General features: G+C 41.4%; 1 protein-coding gene across 7 annotated transcripts in view; it reads right to left on the bottom strand.

Moving 5' to 3' along the window:
- LOC131693183 (uncharacterized) overlaps positions 1 to 15002 on the bottom strand; it is a 59381-nt gene that overhangs the window by 11180 nt on the left and 33199 nt on the right. For all 7 annotated transcript variants that reach the window (XM_058980802.1, XM_058980801.1, XM_058980800.1 and 4 more), the window contains 4 exons: positions 4084 to 4285; positions 3788 to 4022; positions 3625 to 3717; positions 3142 to 3309 (listed from right to left, as the gene is read on the bottom strand). In XM_058980802.1, the coding sequence (XP_058836785.1) occupies positions 3142 to 3309; positions 3625 to 3717; positions 3788 to 4022; positions 4084 to 4285 (698 nt within the window). The remainder of the gene's footprint in view (positions 1 to 3141; positions 3310 to 3624; positions 3718 to 3787; positions 4023 to 4083; positions 4286 to 15002) is intronic.

The following is a 15002-nucleotide window of genomic DNA, read 5'->3' as shown; positions in this document are numbered from 1 at the left end:
AGACGCTACCATTCGCCCATAGAAACTGTCACACATACGAACGCAGAGGCAGTTTTCGCTTTGACGCATGCTGGGACCTTCTTATATAAGGACTTTGGTGCATTGCCACTAAATACACAAAGCTTATGTTGGAAAAATTAAGTCTGAAACAGCGATAACCAGGAATATAAAATACGAACTACTATTTTAGACTTAATTTTTCCAACATAAGCTTTGTGTATTTAGTGGCAATGCACAACTTATTCCGATGCAGCGAACAATTGATAAATAGAAACTTGTAATAACGCAAATTCAATTTAAATACTTCATGTTATCTTGGACAAATGAGTCAATGGTCATTCATGTTATCCGAAAAATATACATTATAAAAGAAGTATTTAAAACTTATGCATTAAATGTGTTGATTCCTTTTGAAACGTAGCGCGTCGTTGGCTCATAGTTTCTACGGATAAACCCTTTTGTTTGCAGCAAATGGACGTTTTTGGGTTCCTTTCTCACAGATGACATGTTCTTAATTCCCTTGCAATTAAAATCTTTTTCATCGAAAGTTCTTAAACAGGAATGGTAGTTTTGCTGATTCGAGTCGTTATTTTAAGAATGCAAATGAAACGTAACACCAAACTACTATGCTTTTGTCACTATTCAAAACATGTTTACGTTTGGTTTACGTGCCCGTTTGAAATGTAGAATTGTCGCACATTAAATACTAACTGATTTTTCCCTGATTTCTAATACTTCCCGGCTAGCAATTTTATACTACATCAATACTTTGTTGATTTTTATCCTTTAACTGCTTCCTTAGCGAATGTTAATGATATAATTAAATTAAATTAAAAACACCAAACCATAGATTACTTTCTGTACCAACCGAGATTGCAATCTTCGAAGCTTTTTAAATTGGGTCTGACACTGTGTCAGCGATGTTGCATTCTGTTTAACCCTTAAATTAACCCGTATTTTCTGGGGAAGATACGGGAGTCTCTGCGCAAGTTATCTGAAAAACCTTACCAGATTACCTTTGTTTGGGTCCCCTCTCATTGCTCTATCCCAGGCAATGAAAAGGCCGACTCTTTAGCAAAGGTGGGCGCATTAGATGGTGACATATACTTGGACGATGGTTACATTCGATTATGCCAAAAGTATCAACGAAGCCTTGGTTCAGAGGGATGGATGTGGGTCGAGATTTCATACGTGTAATGTCCTGGCTTATGTCCAACCACTACACATTGGATGCGCATTTGTGACGTATTGAGGTCACAGAGAGTGCGCTTGTAATGAAGGTTATCACGACATCGATCACGTTGTCTAGGCATTCGCTGGGTATTGTGGCGCCAGATCGCAGTCAAAGGATTCCCTCCGGGCCCGAGGTAGACCACCCGATGTACCAGTTCGGGATATCCTGGCAAGTCGCGATTTTCCCTATATGTCTCTCATCTACCTTTTTATTAAATCGACAAATATCCTAATCTAGCCCATATCCTTTATTTATCGTTCTTAGAGTTCCCTGTCCTTCCTTTTGGAGCACCAGAGTGACACTATTGGACTGCCGTCACCTTTACCATGCCTGCAAAAATGAAGTCAAAGCGAGAGCAGGTCGATGGTCTGATCACTCTTGAAGGATTCTCCGCCGTCAACCCGATCCTAGGCATCTACCATCTACCAACCTGAGGCTCTAACTCATGTCACTGTTCTTCTCTTTGCCTGAATGTTGCAAGTTTTGTTCTCCTTCCCCGTCATCGTGCTCGCCTACTCCCCCTGTACCTGATACAACTCTTGCTGCTGTTACAAAAACCAATTTGTATTATATTCCTAGTTTTTTGAAAGCCTTAAACCTTTTCATTTTTTTTCGTTTCCCAACTTGTATATCTAATTGTATTCCTAGTTTTAAGATAGCTGTGAAATTTCTCATAAAAATTTGTTCCCCTTCTATTATATTAATCTACATTCCTAGTCTTAAGATAGCTGTAATTTTTTTTTGAGGAAAATAATTATTGTTCAATCTTGTATATCGAATCACATTTTAGTTTAAGATAGTTGTAAAAAAGGTTCCTCTCAAAATTAAAAAATATTTGTGCATAGTAACCTTTTAGTTTTAAAATATTCAAAATGTAAAAAAAAGAATTTGGCACCGCCAAACTAACGCATTTGTGCCTATTAAATAAACGAACTGAATAAAAAAAACCTTAAATTATATTTATAACTTTAAAAAATTACTAAAAGTTCTAGTAGAATCTTAGTTAAGAGCAGAAATAAATTTGTGTATTCCAAAATCTCGTGGAAAATGCACTAAAAAATAAACATTGGCCCACAGTAATAACATATCAAAGTGGAGTAAACAATTCGATACCTATTTCACACTATTCTAAAAATAGAATGTCTCATCAATTTCAGGTATTAACGAAACGAATACGAGAGCATACATTCATTTTAAGTGTGATAGCTAGACATTATAAAGTTCAATATGCCAAAGCAAATTCTCTAACAGAATGCTTGATCACTTGGTCGATGTTGAGTCAGACCAGACTAAGTCGCAAAATCTCAAAAAGTGAGATAATGATGGCACTGGATATAGAATTTCCTCAGCTACTTTAGACTTTTGCCAGAATTGTAACTTGTTGCAATTAGCATGAATTATGGCAAAAATTAATTTGGAATTATATTGGGAAGGATGCTACGATTAAAACTTTGAACTCGTTTTTCTCGAAATCAATACGATGTCACTTAGTCCGGTCTGACTTAACACAGCGTCAGAGCCAATTTAAAGTTTTAAAATTGAATAAAAACGTAGTTTTTCTCCATAGAGAGCAAACAACCTCTGGTTGAATGTTTTACAATTCGAGCTTCAATGTTATATCAGTGATTAGGCATTCTGTTTGAGCAATTAAATTCAATTATCTCGACCATAAACGCAACTGTATTGGGGTTTTCGATTGATTGACACCGGTGTAGTGGAGTGCACTGGTTTTGCACTTTCTAGCAGAAGTGTCAATGGAACATACCCAGTTTTCTTCACTTCTGCTAGAAAGTGCAAAAACGGTGCAATTTCAGTGCACTCCACTACACCGGTGTCAATCAATCGAAAATCCTATATAAAAATCACTTGCTCTACTATACCGACCAACGCTACGATCCACTACTAACCTCAATATCGAGCTGCAGTGTGAAGAATGGCTGAATGTTGTCAGTCGCGTGATCGCCCTCACGGTGCACACGTGATCGTAGTTTTCCACCGAAGATGTCACTGATCGGCGAACGGCCGAAATCAGTCGTACGGGTTACGGTTCCCTTGTTCCGATTGCCACGGATGACCTAAAAGACAGATAAAACAATAAATATAGTATAAAATTAGAAGAGAAATAATTATGGGGCTCGAAAAAACTGTTTCTCGCCAATCTTAGATGACAAGAAATCTTAAGTTTCTTGATTGCCATCTTACACACAGGTGAGAAAGTTTGATTTCCCCACCATATGCCACAGATTATGAGATTGAAAACTCAAGCTCTGCCGGCTTAAGGATGATGGGGTGTGGTGTCCAAGATTCGAACCGACGATATCGAGCTCGGTAGTAAAGACAATGCTCTACCGCTTGATACCACTACTAATGAACGATACCGCTGCACTTACCTTCCAATCATCCTGATCGTCACCGTGAACTTCTCCATTCGTTGTGTCCTCATTACCGTTCAGCTCGGATTCATTTTTGCTAAGCTTCATCAACTGTTGGGGGAAAGATTGTGTGTCTGTAGTAATGCCTCTATCTTTAATCGACTAATCAGTAGTCACTCACCTCTAGCATTTCATCGTTGAGCCGATTCAAAACACAACCGAGAAATTCTTCAGCATCTTCCTGGCGACCTTCGACTTGGAAAATATCTGACCGAAGAAGGCTTAGAATTTTGTGAATCACCACCGGTTCGATGGGTGAGTCGTAATGGATTTCTGGAGTTTCATCCTTCTTCGATTTATCGCGTTGTACCTTCGAGCGTGGTGTTAAAGTGGAAAATTCAGCCACCAAAGCAGTCCTAAAAATGTGAGAGAACGAAATTTCAGTACGTTTGATTAACTCATCCAAGTAAATCTTACATGGCGTCGATGAACGGTTTCGGGTGTTTGCTGCTTTTGGCTGCCGGGAGCGAACGAATCGCACGCATCAAGTGGTAGAACGGTGGGCAAGCCACCAAGGCTTGGAGGATGGCATTGATGTAGCAGTAGTTGGACCGGTTGATTAGTCCACGCGGCTGGATGCTGATGCTGTTGTTCTCGATCTGATAGGCGCTGAGGAATTCTGTACCAATTAGACAGCGTGACAAAATCATTGGCAATGATTATACTTTGTTCAATTACATGCATGGTAAGGGAAAAAAATAGTAAAATGTTCTCCGAGGGGAAAAAATGTCTGTTTCAATTCTAGTGCCAATCGGATTGAAGGGCCAGATTGGCAAACTCTCTGAAACGAGGATCCCCCACGAGTCCGCCAGCACAGTTCAGGCGTCAATCAGAACGATTGACAAGGGGGTTGAACAACCGGCGAACAGGCACGCGGGGGACCACTTTCACTCTGCCACATGTGTAACGCATATTGCTCTATTGAGGGGAGAGAGCAGTTTGCTGACTTCATGTGACTATTACTCTACTTATACACACACCCCCAAAAACACACATGAGATTTGAACTCAAGCCATTGGGAGTGGCACGTATAGTGTACCAGCACGCTAATGCACCGGATCGCTTAGATCCTGGACGAGATGTTAAGAAGTTACTTTATAGAGGAGTACGGGGTATAATGATTTATTCTTATTAGATAATCAGCAGTCAAACATGATGAAGTCAGTGTGCAATCCGCCAAAATCATCGTCACAACGCAACGCAACGCAACGCAACGCAACGAGTACGGGGTATAATGATTTATTATTATATTGTTAGGATTGTTATTGTATAGAATGTTTAGACCGTTTTAAGGCACTGTTCCAAAAGATTTAAGATTATTTTGGTCTACAATCAATCTTCTATTTTATTTTTTATTTTCAATTACAACAACTCAAATGAAAGATAATATGTAATAGCGTAAATATACAACTTTAATCGGTTTCAACCCTTCTATTAAAAAGTTTTTTATGAAAATTTTAAACTATTTACCCCAATTATTAGTGTACGTTCGCTTTGCTTGCAAAAAAGTAAACAACTAACACTAGCTACTCAGTTATTTGACGCAAGAGTAGTGTTGTCAGAAATGCGAGACAGACAATCGAGATCTAGCCCATAAAGTTTGAGCTAGCAAATGAACAGTTCTCACAAATCAACAAATTAAATCTGATCGAATCTGCTAGTCGCAGATTCTCAAGCTAGGTAAACAATGTTGTTTGTTATCGTCATGTGTTTCACCTTTATATATTAAACTAAACTATTGTTAGCTTCAGTTGGTTGAAACAGACTTAAAAAATACAAAAAAGCTGGTGACGCGATTGTTCGCGCCTATTTCATTTCCTTCATCTTTCGTTTGTCTACTTCTATTCTCATCCTGAAGATTTCAATTCGACTAGAATCTAATCTAATTTCTCGTTGGCAAACAGAACCTCTGTGCTTACTATCGAGACATCACTCGGTATAAGCCAGTTGTTTAGTGTTCACGCAAGACGTGTGACTTTTCGGATTTTAGTGTCTAACTAATACTAATTTAGGTACTAGTTTAGATACGTCGTCTAACTAGACACCCAGTTGGTGCTAGTTACTGACAAGGGGAATCAGAAACATTGAAACAAAATACCATACTCTAGAATCTAATGCTTTTGTGAAAATATCGCTCAGTTGATCCATAATTGACATAGGTTCCACACAAAGCGGTGTTCAATGCCGATAAGCTTTAGGATCTTGCACTTGAGGTTCTCGTCTCGGTGCGAGTCACTGTTGTACTGCCTATAATTCGGAAATTAGGTAGGGAATCCTATGGAATATGGGACTCACTTGTGATTATGCGCAGTGTAGTAACCGGACTATATAGTCACTTGGGTATCAGATATCCGAGCGGATGGACATCATCACATATATATTCACGATAAGGTGTTCTGTAGTTTCTAGTTTTCTTCTAGTCACTAGGTAACGTGACTGTGAGAATAGGACCCTTTACATAACTGTTTATTTGCGCAATTAGTTAGCTTAACGGGACCTTTAAAACGTTCAAGAAGTAAAAATTATTAATTTACTGAGCATTGTTGTGCATATGATGGAGCTGAATATAGGTGATTTCTGCAAACCTAAGCTCCATTTTCATCGTCAATAATTCATTCATTCATTTATTCATAAACGTAAATCATTAACAGGCCGCGATCAACCCCAATAATGAGGTTTGCCACCCACATTTACTCATTGTTCCTTTCGTCGTTCGAGATGTGTTGGTTTTCGAGCCCAACGCACACAGCTTATTAGCAGCTGAGGTTCTAAGGACATCGACCGCTTCTGAGGACTTCGCAATCCGTTTCGGTGAGTACGATTATGTCATAGCAATGATCCGAGCAAGCTAGGCGGCAGGCGTTGGCGCAGGAATTCATACCACCTACATTCTGGCAGGATATTTGCACCGGCGACGGAACTACACCATTACAGTGTCTGAACGGTAGAATGATATAAGGAAGTATGAACGACACTTCAATTGATGAATGCCGACAATTAATTGTGTTTTTACTGGTGTTTCTCACAATATACAAAGGAAGGAAACACTTCCAAACTTCACAATATCAACGGTAGAAATGAAATTGTAAGCAAATTGATGCGATATGCAACAATTAAACTTTGCATATCACGTCAATCTTTAAAAATAATTGGAACGATCGATACAAATAATTAATCGGTAATAATATACTGAACCAAAAAAGCCGGTAACTTCAGCCTGTCAACAATGTTGCTACCGCATAAAACTTCCTTAACGAAGAAAGCAATTACAGCCAACTTTTTATCTGTTCTTAAATGTAAGTAGTCTATCCTTAAATGTACCTAGGGAGCGGGCCATTTGGCATAAAGTCATTTCGCATAAGGTCATTTGGCATAACGGACTTTTGGCATTACGGTTATTTGGCATAATGGTCATTTGGCATATTTTGGAGAATTGATCACACATTTGGCATAACGGTCATTTGGCATAATTTGGAGAATGGATCACACTGAAGGTCATTTGGCGTAATGGACATTTGGCATAACGGTTATTTGGCATAATGGTCATTCGGCATAATTTTTAGAATTGATTACACTAAAGATCATTTGGCATAACGGACATTTGGCATAATGGTCATTTGGCATAATTTTGAGAATTGATCACACTGAAGGTCATTTGGCATAACGGACATTTGGCATAATAGACATTTGGCATAACGGACATTTGGCATAGTTTTGCTAAGTAATCTCACTGAGTCATTTGGCATAACATACGAATGTGTAGTTTATCATGTAAATGACCCATAAGGTTAAAGCTGCACTAAGCAATAATAATAATAATGTATTTTTATCTATTACCTAATATTGATTATATTTCGAGTGAATTTTTAACATTTTATAACTGATTTTTCCTTCTTTTAAGTATGAGCAGTTCTTTTGAGTTTCATTTTTGAAATTTGTGTGCTTGTTCATTCTTGAAATTATGGATTCTTTGCTACGACATACGTTTTAGTAAAGTATAGTGTAGAACTGCGATCCAACCGACGGATGTTTTGTTTTGGCTATTATTATCATGATCGCCAATGAGTTTTGGTTTTCCATACAATGTTACAATAATTAAAATTATCCTTATTATCTTTCTTTATATCATGAGCTGTTCTTTCGAATTATTTACTTAATCATTTGTGGATTTCGTCATGTTTCTCAAACGATGATTTATTGAATGAACTTACATGTATTCAACCGTCGGTTGTTACACTGCTCTAGCACTTGGGGCGAAGCCAGTGCAATGCGGCTTTGCCGCATAACGGAGACCAAGGACGAGGTGGTCGCCGACCGGAAGCGGCGGCCCCTCGCAAGCAAACCTGTGATCCACTCGTTTGCCCGGATTACTCAAACATAGGGGCTATAAATTAGTTTAAGTCCGACAGAGCGATAGCGACGTCGGATAGCACACGACTTGAAGCGATGTGGCGTAGCCAGTGGCCACATTAGTCGTAAATGTTGTTTTATTAATTGGTAAAGAAGAATAATCTAATTAATTTTGGTTCAAGTTCAATTACTAAACCAACTCATTTAAAGTCATTTGAATATTTAAGTAGTTGCCGTTATGCTCAAACATGTGATCAACATGTCAGCTCATTACAACTGCATAACTAACTTTCCTTCGAACGATGAACGTTATTGTCAACATACAATCAAGACATAATACATACAAGAAAGGATATACTCAAGAAACATTCTGGTAATCAATAACTTTATCACTACATATACCTATACCAAACGACCGTTATGCTAAATTACTATTTTCCTTAACATAAAATTTTTTGTACGGAAAGTCCTTCAGCAGTAGCACGACTTAAAACTATGCCGAATTACCTGCCTTCTCGAATAATTTTAAATTATGTGTTTCCCCTGTAGTTGAAAAAATGGCAAATGACCTTCAGTGTGATCAATTCTCAAAATTATGCCAAATGTCCGATATGTCAAATGTCCGTTATGCCAAATGACTGTTATGCCAAATGTCCGTTATGCCAAATAACCTTCAGTGTAATCAATTCTCAAAATTATGCCAAAATGCCGTTATGCCAAATGTCCGTTATGCCAAATGACCTTATGCCAAATGACTTTATGCCAATTGACCCAGACCTGTCTAAATAATAACACCAGCAGGTTAATGCAAATAAAAAGTGTTAGGGGTGTTATCTCGTTCCTGTGACTTTCAACCTCTATATTTATGATATCAATCACAAACTCTACAGTTTCTTCACCAGCGACATTAATATCTTCCAACGGATACGAGTTTGCACGATTAATCGTGTGATTCAAACTGGAAAACTTTAAACCCTAGCAATTGCTTACTCGCTAAGTTAGCAGCAGCATGTTGGTCGACAATGACTGGGCAGTGCGTAAGCCTCTTGTACTTGAAGGCATAAAATAGACCCCACTTGCGGTCCTTAGCTTCCTGCCCAGTAACTCCTAGCCCTGGCCTCCTCGTGGCGTCGACTGGGATACGAGTAACCTTAGTGAAGATCGGGTAACCAACCCCGGTGGGAACTTTGGTCGTATGCTGGCAGGGAAGGGGGGGGGGGGTTACCCTTCTTCGGAAGGTGTAAACCTGTCCTGGTGCCCAGGTGGGACCTTAAGCAGTCCTGGCACGATGGCCCACCGGCGAGACAGGTGGTTGGCGTAGGCACTATAAGCCGCCCCTTAAAAAACCCACATAACGAACAATACAGAAGAGAATACGACCCAGAACAATCGGCAACGACCCAGGCGACGAATAAAGGATCACGATTGGAAACTCGGAACATGGAACTGCAGATCGCTCGGCTTCGCAGGATGTGACAGGATAATCTACGACGAGCTACACCCCCGCAACTTCGATATCGTGGCGCTGCAGGAACTTTGCTGGACGGGACAGAAGGTGTGGAAAAGCGGGCATCGAGCGGCTACCTTCTACCAGAGCTGTGGTACAACCAACGAGCTGGGAACCGGCTTCATAGTGCTGGGCGAGATGCGCCAACGTGTGATCGGGTGGCAGCCGATCAACGCAAGGGTGTGCAAGTTGAGGATCAAAGACCGTTTCTTCAACTACAGCATCATCAACGTGCACTGCCCACACGAAGGGAGACCCGACGACGAGAAAGAAGCGTTCTACATGCAGCTGGAGCAGACATACGACGGTTGCCCTCTGCGAGACGTGAAAATTGTCATCGGCGACATGAACGCACAGGTAGGAAGGGAGGCAATGTACAGACCGGTGATCGGGCCTAACAGCCTGCATTCCGTATCAAATGACAACGGCCAACGATGTGTGAACATCGCAGCCTCCCGTGGAATGGTAATCCGAAGCACCTTCTTCCCTCGCAAAGATATCCACAAAGTCACCTGGAGATCACCGGACCAAGTAACAAAAAATCAAATCGACCACGTTCTAATCGACGGTAGATTCTTCTCGGACATCACAAACGTCCGCACTTATCGCAGTGCGAATATAGATTCGGACCACCACCTGGTTGCAGTATGCTTGCGCTCAAAACTTTCGACAGTGCATAGCTCTCGTCGAAGCCGAACGCCGCGGCTAAACATCGAGCGGCTACAAGATGGCAGAGTGGCTCAAGAATACGCGCAGCAGTTGGAAGTGGCACTACCAACGGAAGAGCAGCTAGGCGCAGTTGCCCTTGAAGATGGCTGGAGAGATATCCGATCCGCCATAGGTAGCACCGCAGCCACTGCACTAGGTACGGTGGGCCCGGACCGAAGAAGCGACTGGTACGACGGCGAATGCGAGCAGTTAGTCGAAGAGAAGAATGCAGCATGGGCGAGAATGCTGCAACACCGCACGAGGGCGAACGAGGCGCGATATAAACAGGCACGGAACAGGCAGAACTCGGTTTTCCGGACCAAAAAGCGCCAGCAGGAAGACCGCGCAGGGGAAACGTACCACAGGCCGACATGTGCAGAGATACAAACGGGAATCTTCTCACGGACCAGTGTGAGGTGATCCAGAGGTGGCGGCAGCACTACGAAGAACACCTGAACGGCGATGCAGCAGACGACAAGGATGGCACGGTAACGCACCTGGGAGCACGCGCGGAAGACATTACACTACCGGCTCCGGATCTCCAAGAAATCCAGGAGAAGATTAGCCGGCTCAAAAATAATAAAGCCGCTGGGGTTGACCAAATACCAAGCGAGCTACTAAAACACGGTGGCGAGCCACTGGCTAAAGCGCTGCACTGGGTGATTACCAAGATTTGGGAGGAGGAGATTTTACCGGAGGAGTGGATGGAAGGTGTCGTGTGTCCTATCTACAAAAAGGGCGACAAGCTGGATTGCTGTAATTACCGAGCAATCACCCTGCTGAACGCCGCCTACAAGGTACTCTCCCAAATACTATGCCGTCGACTATCACCAATTGCAAGAGAGTTCGTGGGGCAGTACCAGGCGGGTTTCATGAGCGAACGATCTACCACGGACCAGGTGTTCGCTCTTCGTCAAGTACTGCAGAAATGCCGCGAGTACAATGTGCCCACACATCATTTGATCATCGACTTCAAAGCCGCATACGATACTATCAATCGAGATCAGCTATGGCAGATTACGCACGAGTACGGATTCCCGGACAAACTGACGCGATTAGTGAAGGCGACGATGGATCGGGTGATGTGCGTAGTACGTGTCTCAGGGACGCTCTCGAGTCCCTTCGAATCACGCAGAGGGTTACGGCAAGGTGATGGTCTCTCGTGTCTGTTATTCAACATCGCGCTGGAAGGTGTAATAAGAAGAGTAGGGATCGACACGAGTGGTACGATTTTCACAAAGTCCGTTCAGCTACTTGGCTTCGCCGATGACGTTGATATTATTGCACGAAGCTTTGAGAAGATGGAGGAAGCCTACATCAGACTGAAAAGAGAAGCCAAGCGCGTCGGACTTGCCATCAACACGTCGAAGACAAAGTACATGATAGGAAGAGGTTCACGAGAAGAGAATGAGAACCGCCCGCTTCGAGTTTGCATCGGTGGCGACGAAATCGAGGTGGTTGAAGAGTTCGTGTACTTACGCTCACTGATGACCGCCGACAATGATACCAGCAGAGAGATTCGTAGACGCATCGTGGCAGGAAATCGTGCTTACTTTGGCCTCCGCAAGACACTTCGGTCGAACAGAGTTCGCCATCGTGCAAAGTTGACCATCTACAAGACGCTGATTAGACCGGTAGTTCTCTACGGGCACGAGACCTGGACCATGCTCGTGGAGGACCAACGCGCACTTGGTGTCTTCGAACGGAAAGTGCTGCGTACCATCTACGGTGGAGTGCAGATGGAAGACGGCACATGGAGACGGCGAATGAACCATGAGTAGCATCAGCTGTTGGGGGAGCCGCCCATCTGTCATACCGCGAAAATCGGACGACTACGATGGGCCGGGCACGTAGCCAGAATGTCGGACAATAGCCCGGTGAAAACGGTTCTCAATTGCAATCCGACCGGTACAAGAAGACGTGGCGCGCAGCGAGCACGATGGATCGACCAGGTGGAAGACGATTTGCGGACCCTTCGCAGACTGCGTGGCTGGCGACGCGCGGCCATGGACCGAGTGGAATGGAGGAATCTTTTGTATACAACACAGGCCACTTCGGCCTTAATCTGTTAATAAATAAATAAATAAATAAGTTAGCAGCTGACCAATCTTCTATTGGATTTAAGCCCCATCAGAGATACCCACGTTCAGGATCTCGAAGTAATTTACCCTAATCTAACGATCAAACTACATATCCATACGCCGGGAGCACGTCGCTTGGCATAAGTTTGTTTGGTATAAGTTCATTTGGCATAAGTCCATTTGGCGTAATATTCATGTGGCATAACAGTAGGTGACACATGCTTTCGTTTGGAATAATGGTCATTTGGTATATTGGTCGTTTGCATCACTAGCATAGGCTATTTGGTGCACAAATTCAAAGAACTGCTCCTGTCTTATTTGTCAGAAACATAAGAGTTGATTCCTTCTTTCAATCATGAGCTGTTCTTTAAATTTGTGTACCAAATAGCCCTCGCAAGTAAATTTGTGATCCACCCGTTTGCCCGGTTTACCCAAACTTAGGCGTTGACTCCTTCTTTCAAACATGAACAGTTCTTTGAATCTATATACCAAATAGGCTTTGGCTTTGTCGCATAACCGAGACCAAGGACCGATCCGCCGGGATTGGTGGCCGGCGACCCGCCGTCGGAAGCGGCGGCCACTCGCAAGCAAACTGTGATCCACTCATTTGCCCGGATTGCTCAAACATATGGACTATTAACTAGGACAGCACCAAACTTAAAGCGATCAATTAATCAATGTCTTGTAATTCTTTTGTAAATATCTATCTATTTTTTCTCACAATTAGAATAAAATTCTCAAAATTCTACGATAATCGACGAAAAATGAATTTTCAACATGTCACATGAAGCAAGGTTTTTGTGCAGAAATCATTTACGTGTTTTGTGCATCATGATTTGAGGTTTTTGTGCAGATATCATTTACGTTTGCTCTGCATCAAGGAAAAACAATTGAGCAATTGAATGTCATATCAAAAATTTGTCTTTATACGTCTTACAATGATTGTCTCCCCCCACTCATCATGAGTCTGACTCAAAATGTGGTGTAGTTTCAAGATATACAGTCCTAATCGTGCGCATTTTTGCGTCGAACTTTTTACATTTATGTTTCTGAAAATATCCATATGGAGACGCCCTGTAGTTCATAAATCTTACTACAAACTGGTTGCCTAAACAACATCATAATGCTGAAAAATTATTGATTTTTACTAGCTTTGACAACCTTTTCTGCTATCCGATGTAATTGACTACTATTATTAACGTGCATATTAACCCTTTAACGACCAACACCTTCAAATGAGTTTACAAAAAAATAATAAAAAAAAGAATTATGAAATTTCAATACTGGTAGCAGAAATGATAGCAGCGACCCAAAATTAGTCGAAACCCCAATTTTTAGCCACATAAACCAATTTTTATAATTTTGTAACAACTTTTTTTTAACATAACGCATGCCGAATTGGAGTCGGTGTAAATAACGAATTTGATAAGCTGAAATTCCTGTACTGGCGTTGTTGCCTTCCTGATGGCTATTATTTCTGCAGATGTTATGCTGGTTTCATTTTCTAACCGGTAGTAAAAACGCTGCTTTGATGTTTTCTATCAACATTCCAATTCCACAGATTACATAGTCTTTGGATGCATCCGTAAAAATTCGTCCTCTGTTTCTGTGTAAGCCGTTCATAACGCAAAGGGTATTAATTGAATCGGGTTCTGGTTATTTTTTGTATTGATAAAGCATTCTATATTGGAGGTTATTTTAACTTTTCCTATTGTGATGATTTGTTTTTCTCATGAGATTTTTCAGAGGTGTTTCAGAAACAGCTCTTCCATGAACGAGAAACCATTGCATTCATTTTCATTCTCTGGTAGGTCAATTTTTTAACAGTTCAGCTACGATATTGTCCTTTGAGAAACAACGAGCAATTTCCTTGGCCGAAACATATTCTTGTCTTCATTCGAAGAGTTGTTGTCCACTCAGTGCTGCAACGTATTCAGTGGCGTTGTGTGTGTATGAAGACTGCTTGTCAATCCGGCTTTGTTAAAAGAAGTTATTAAACTTTTCACGAAGTGATGTCTGACTCAGTTTTCCATGGGGCCTAGCAGTGCATGGTTATGTACCAGTACTCGATTCCCACGTACTATACATTTTTGTGAAATAACCGTTAGATTTAGCTCAATAGTATGTTCAGAAGAATTGTAGTAAATAATACGAGTCATGTTTTGGTTGAAAAATTTTAGTTCCAACTGTGACCGCATAGAGGGCGCCAGCACTAACTTTTCATAGAAGAGAGATAGAATATCGAAATATTCGGAAGAATTATTGAAAAATGTCTGCTCTACAACTTTGTAGAAGACACCTGATATCTATCTCTTTCCTTTGAAAAGTTAGTTTTGGCACCCTCTATGCGATAAAATGTGGAACTAAAATTTTCTAACCAAAACATGACTCGTATTATTTACTATAACTCTTCTGAACATACTATTGAGCTAAATCTAACAGTTATTTCACAAAAATGTATAGTACGTGGGAATCGAGTACTAGTACATAACCATGCACTGCTAGGCCCCATGGAAAACTGAGTCAGACATCACTTCGTTAAAAGTTTAATAACTTCTTTAAACAAAGCCGGATTGACAAGCAGTCTTCGACAAAGTTGTAGACAATTAAATTGTCTTTCTTATTTTTACTTACAGTGATAATTCGATGCATACAGTGCCATCTAGCGGCAAAAAGGCGAGTTAGTGGGC

The sequence above is a fragment of the Topomyia yanbarensis genome, chromosome 3 (assembly GCF_030247195.1).
Source record: "Topomyia yanbarensis strain Yona2022 chromosome 3, ASM3024719v1, whole genome shotgun sequence".
NCBI classification, from domain to species: Eukaryota; Metazoa; Arthropoda; class Insecta; order Diptera; family Culicidae; genus Topomyia; species Topomyia yanbarensis.
Note: the sequence above shows the minus strand (reverse complement) of the source record. Positions and strands in the feature narration are given on the sequence as shown.